Raw genomic sequence first — 5,848 nt, 5'->3', positions numbered from 1 at the left:
GAGCCAATCAACCATGAACGTCACAGGTGCTTTTTCATTGGCCAAAAATGGAGAATTAATTTGAATAATTATCCAAAACCCGATACAATGGAAAACATTTCATAGGTATGTTGTTATTTAAATGAAAGCTATTCAGTGACTATGAATAATTCATATTCAGTACAATTAGATTTTTTCTGGAATAAAAATTAATTAATATTCGCGTCGTGGCTACTATTTTGTTGCATTGTGGGAATGAAAATGTCTGCGCCCATGGGGTGAAAAAAATTGTTGCAAATTTCATACAGTTTTGGTAATTGCGAAAGAAATTATTGCCAGTTTCTGGTATATGCCACATAATTATATTCTGTTCTACACATGCTTGAAGAATATATGTAGTTTTACTACTATTTCTATTAAGATGACTTGTAAATTTACATTTGTCCGAAAATAGATACCAGCTTGGTGAAAATTTTGTGGTTTCATATGTCGGACGAAAAGTTTGATGTGCAGCTTAGCTGTCTTTCACTTGTGTTCCCTTGACTGGGACTCAATTCATACCGATTCGCCCCTTTTCTGAGCAGTGCCTATAGTCTGACTGCGGTAAGTCTAGTAGTAGGCACACCTGGAGCTGGCCGAGGAGGAGCTCTGGCTCTGTCACTGATTACACTTCGTCACTTGTGACAGTGTTGAGACTTGTCGTCAGTGGGCTCACCCTTCAATACAGCTGCTAGTCTAATGTACCTTTTCTTTTTTACAGCAAGGATGTCCTCCACAACAAAGTGTGTGGCTAATTTGGTAAATTTCTTTATCTACAATGCTGAATATGGACCAAAGGAAGGGGAGGTACGTAGATGATGATGGTATTGCAAGGTCGATGAATTTCATGAAGAATTTGGAAACTACTCCAAAAGTGAAATCCCGTTGAGATATTTTACTCATCGATGAAGCCTAATTTGTATAAATTGATGTAATGAAACAAATGTTGGCCAGGCAGTCTTGGCTCTCTCTATGCAGCATTTCTATGCTGTGAGTTTCAATCTTCACTGCCTTGATGTCAAAGGTGGTGATTTATTATGTTCATTACTGTGGGATTGTTTGCAGTGTATGAGGTATTCTCTAGAACTGCCTGTGGAATAAAACATGTTCGTTTCTTTTTGTTTTCAATCTGGATTAAGTTGAATTGACAGTCCAGTTATAATTCATCCCATTGATAATGTGATTTTCTTGTCTAGGAACATAAAAAGATACTCTACTACTACCCATCTGATACAGATATTGACACCAAAATAAAAGATGTCGGTTTGTGTGAAGCTATTGTAAAATTTACGGAGTAAGTCGTTTTCTTTCCCTACAATGTAACCTTCAATTATCATTTTGCATTGAACGTGCATAATCTGTGTTAACAAAACATTCTTTTGTCACAAATTCAGAGTTTTTATTTCCAGTACTTCCTCATGAATGCATGTACCATAATGAGCCCAGATCTTTTAGCAGCCTGCCTTTGAATTTGTCGCTTTACAAGTTAACAAGGTTGCTATGCATGCTCCAGAACTGATTTATTGAAATGACCATCTTGTAAGTTGGAGCTGAATGTGACTTTGGTGTAGTTTGATTGATATATGTTTGCCCTGAATCACTGAATAATTATCAGCTATCCTTTTTCAGAACATTTTCAGAAAAACCATGTCACTCGATACATTCTCAGAAAAAAAGACAGCTATTTTTCTCCCCAGAGAAAGATTTTTGGATGATAATGGTAGGTGCTACAGATGCTGTAAATACTGTGTTGTTGCTTTTAAGCCAGTTCTACTGGTTTACTTAATACTGCCTGATCAATGGTAAATTAATCAAGTTGTATTGGACTGAGATGTCTTGGTCTTAGCATTCTCATCCTGTGATTTTGGTAAGGGATGTTGCATCCTCAGTGAACATATTTCAATGGTACAAATACATGTATGATTAGTGAGGTGTGTGTTGTTTCAGACGGTCAGTATCCCATTCACGACCAAGGTACGAGATGGCCAGACATATACGGATTACCACGAGGAGGACATCCAAGATTCCATTTATAATCTTGTCCTGGAACAATCCTACAAAATGTTTAAGGTTGGTGTGTTATGTTATATATATAGGGTAGAACCTCTCTATGAAGGACAAAGTCTTCAAAGCTCTCTCACTGTGATCAATCATGTTAAGTAATCTGTGAAAACAAAAGTTGATTTTCTTGCATTTGGGAATTGGTTGGTATTCTTTCACTTTTAGCTGATATTTTCAAGTGATTACAAGTCTATGTTGGTTTAACCATTCATGTCAATGAGCCCATTAATGGAGTAGATACACTGCACTCTTGAATCGTTACTGAAGATTGAGACCATGACCAGTAACTTGGCACTATGTTTCACACAGAACAGATGTTTTATCCTATTCATTCATCCCTTTTTGCAGCTATTCATGGGACCATTTACTGGAATTCTAGAAAAAGGATCAGTGCAAACTCTAAAACAAAGATTTGATCATTTTTATTCTCGGGTAAGTTTTGTCTCAATTAATGTTTTCATCATGTCCATGTTGAGTAGTGAGTTGTTATGTCAGAGTTGAATTGTTCTTGCCTATCCTGCAATCAGTATGACACATCAGCTTGCTTATCATAGCCTGAAGTAAAGTCTGAGACTCATCCTATTCTGGCATTCAATGCCATCAAGGGGTTGGGCTTTCAACTGTTTCACCTGTACTTTTTAAAGATGCATGGAACAGTTCCCAGCAGATAACCACCTATGACAGCAAAACTAACCCATCGCAAAGTTATGATCACATCTTGATGAGAATTCTCAGCTGTCTTCTTCTGTTTCAGTATCTGTTAACTCTGAAGCTGAATTGCTGTGATATCCTTGATGTGTTCAATGGTATCCACTTCCTCCCATTAGACAAGAACTCCTATCTCCAGATCCAGTGCTTTATCAACCTCCTTGAAGCAAACTTCAGCCAAGTCAAATACACAGCATTTCTTTATAGTGATCAGTTGGTGTGGTAAGTGTTATGGCACTCTCAAAAAGACAAAGGAAAATGTGGATGGACAAAACTAAATAGTGTACAAAAACCTAGCTCGCCTGGTAGTGGTAAGCTTAAGATGAATCTGCATAGGTGCATTTCTGTTGCCAGTTGCCTTGGCACCCCTGCTGCCATATGTCATGGGTCAGAGTCAAAGTGAAGACAACCAGCCTCAATAGCTCCCTTTTGTTGTGATTACATTCGTTTCTATTATTCAGGAGTGGTTTGGAGCAAGAAGATATGCGAATCATGTACAGGTACCTCACCACCAGTCTGTTCCCTTCTTATTTGGAGCAAGAACTCCAAGGTAGCCAGACACCGCCTGTATCGTCACGACAGGCTGGAGGAGTTAGTTTACATTATGGAAAGTAAGTCTGTGGTTTCTGAAGTCTTCCAGTTGATGTATTCATGAATTTGAGGTATGAAGTAGCTGGTGGCCGTAAGGGAAACCTACGCTGTCGGCGAGAGTAGTGTTATCTATTAAATAGTTCAGGAAGTAGTCCTACTTTGATCAAAACTAGTCACTGGTGTGATTTCAAACATCAGTCTTTTTCCCTGTGTCTTGAGATGATGAATACAAGCAAGAGATACATGTAGAGCCAACATAATATGCATTCTTAGTGTTTGTTTCTTAGCACATTGTAACCCTTCATGTTTCCTTTCCAGATTTATCACTGGCCCTCCAAATTTAGTGGACACTGCCAATTTAGGGAAAGTACCACGCGTGTTCATCAAATCAGATGCAGACATTGAAGAGTGCCACCTGGTGGTCTATAGAGCGCTCAGTGCCACCGTCTGCTTGCTGGTGGATTGTAAGTATCCACTTAATCCTACCTACATGCAATCCAAATGTGATTCAGGCGGCCATCTATTCTGATGTATCTCTTCAACCTGTTACGTCCTGCATACCTCTTTCTGTCTTGGAGGAGTTGTTTCATCAGATTATTGTTAAAGTAAAGTTTTATTGAATCCCATGAAGTCAACCAGTTCATTTCTGTTTCAGCAACCTTCCAATTGACGTTTGACTTCTTCAAAAAGATCGATAGTTTCCTTGGACCAAACCTGAGTAGCCTTGCGTCTGATATCAGTGAGCAGTATTCGAAGAGACAAGCCAGGTATGCTTCAGTTATTTCATTGGTTCAAACAAATTTTTGAACAAACTGAGTACATGCAGGCCTCTAATGTTTGCATTCTTGTTTCAATGCAGTGCGAATGAAACCCAATACAAATACATCTATTTCAATCACATGAACCTGGCACAGAAGACCACGGTGCATGCCGAGGGAAGGAAGTCGGCAAATATCACAATACCAAATGATACAATCAAATTGTTGAACGATATCAATGCTGATCTCACCAAGTAAGTAAAATACACTTACTTTACCATTTAGTTTTTGTTATTGATGCTGTTTCGAGTTTAAAATTGGCTCTTCGAATGTTGTGTTCAAGACGGTTTCCAGGATGCTCTGCCCTAGTATTTGGATTGTGGGAGAGTACAAAAAGCTTGTCAGTTTTCCGTTTTCATGGCCTTGATATGGGCGTGTAATCTAACCAGGCTTACTTCTCTGCAACAAACTCGGGAAACGGGCCAACTGTGTCTATTTCACTTTTCAACATGGGTATGAGGACAATGCGGTCAGACTGTGAGGGATACTTTGATGGTACTTGGGGTACAGTTGTTAACTTATTCTGTCAAGGACTATGAAGGCTTCTTCAAGTTAATAATTTGTTCATGTACTTCTTCAGGAAAGGCGAGGATGGTGAGACAATCATCAAGACGTGTAGCGACTGCTGGGTGGTGGGCAAGAAGTCAGACCAAAGGGAGTTCTATGTCGTGATTAATCAGAGGAATGCCAATCTAATAGAAATAAATGGTGAGTTCGGTTTCCAGTCTTGTCTTTTTCAAATGTAGGAAAGAATTGGCCTTTGGGACTAGCAAATGCTGAAATGAATGGGGGTGTCCTGAGGTCAAGATAACTGCAAAATCTTAATGTTGTCTTAATTCTGGTGACAATGTTTACCAAACATGTAATGGGGTCATCTTCTTTATCCAGGGTATTGAGAAATGAATTTTCATTTGGCTGCAGCCAGTTCTTCTCAGAAATAATTTCTGAGGTTTATTTGGTCATACTGTCTTTAAAAAAACATTCTCTATCTTTGCAGAGGAAGTGAAGAAGTTATGTGCCAACAGCTTCAGTAATATATTCTTCCTGGACTGAAGGACGTTTGTGCCATTGTTCATCTTCAGCTGTGATTCAGCAGCTAAGTAACATCAAGTCACAACCTGAAGACAATGTCACAATCTTGAGACAATGTCACAATCTTGAGACAATGTCACAATCTTGAGATCTACACTGATTGACTGTGGACAGAAAATCCCTAAAAACTTGGTAGCTTGGCGAGTTCTTCCTTGGAAGTTATTCATTCAAAGTGTGTTACCAGCTTCTGCTACTGGTTTGGAGAAGATTTTTTTTCAAATATGATGAATTTCTGATGACAATTCCTTTCAGTGTACTTTGAAAACATTTGTTATACCTGGTAATTTTGTGCAATCGTGAAAAAGGTCTGTTGCTGTAAAATATGAGCACAGCAGCTGTTATTTAGATGGATACCACCATCTGCTTTCATTACTGCATTGCAGTCCAAAGATGAACATCTGTTGTGTGTAAAATGCTGGATGTATATTTCATAATAGCCGAGAAATTGAAGCCTGCATCACCTAAAAGTCTGTTACACATAGGGGTATATGTGTCTTCATGTGAATTTGTAAATAATACTCTGTAATTATTGGAATAAGATGTAGATAAAAGCCATGAAT

General features: G+C 38.5%; 1 protein-coding gene across 3 annotated transcripts; it reads left to right on the top strand.

Annotated features, from left to right (window-relative positions):
- Nucleotides 1-223: 223 nt before the first annotated feature.
- Nucleotides 224-5,830, top strand: LOC135495415 (vacuolar fusion protein CCZ1 homolog). 3 transcript variants are annotated; one of them, XR_010448570.1, is made up of 14 exons: nt 224-292; nt 740-825; nt 1,215-1,312; nt 1,648-1,738; nt 1,966-2,088; nt 2,428-2,511; nt 2,834-3,009; nt 3,249-3,398; nt 3,697-3,842; nt 4,034-4,145; nt 4,238-4,390; nt 4,777-4,904; nt 5,194-5,340; nt 5,379-5,830. XR_010448570.1 is itself a non-coding variant. In XM_064784029.1 (13 exons), the coding sequence occupies exons 2-13, from the start codon at nt 745-747 to the stop codon at nt 5,247-5,249; spliced, it is 1,398 nt and encodes a 465-aa protein (XP_064640099.1). In that variant the 5' UTR covers nt 224-292; nt 740-744; the 3' UTR covers nt 5,250-5,830. The 3 variants fall into 3 exon arrangements, 2 of the variants coding, with proteins under 2 accessions (XP_064640099.1, XP_064640105.1); XM_064784029.1 differs by having other exon boundaries at nt 5,194-5,830; XM_064784035.1 differs by having other exon boundaries at nt 237-324; nt 5,194-5,830.
- Nucleotides 5,831-5,848: the final 18 nt, after the last annotated feature.

The sequence above is a fragment of the Lineus longissimus genome, chromosome 1, assembly GCF_910592395.1.
Source record: "Lineus longissimus chromosome 1, tnLinLong1.2, whole genome shotgun sequence".
NCBI classification, from domain to species: Eukaryota; Metazoa; Nemertea; class Pilidiophora; order Heteronemertea; family Lineidae; genus Lineus; species Lineus longissimus.
The sequence above is the reverse complement of the archived record's forward strand: the minus strand, read 5'-3'. Positions and strand labels throughout refer to the sequence as shown.

Bases quoted from the DNA above. Each gene is read 5' to 3' on its own strand.
- LOC135495415 (XM_064784029.1), top strand. From the start codon at position 745: ATGTCCTCCACAACAAAGTGTGTGGCTAATTTGGTAAATTTCTTTATC. The intron at 3,843-4,033 runs GTAAGTATCCAC...TTTCTGTTTCAG, and splicing joins CGTCTGCTTGCTGGTGGATT to CAACCTTCCAATTGACGTTT. The intron at 4,146-4,237 runs GTATGCTTCAGT...GTTTCAATGCAG, and splicing joins TATTCGAAGAGACAAGCCAG to TGCGAATGAAACCCAATACA.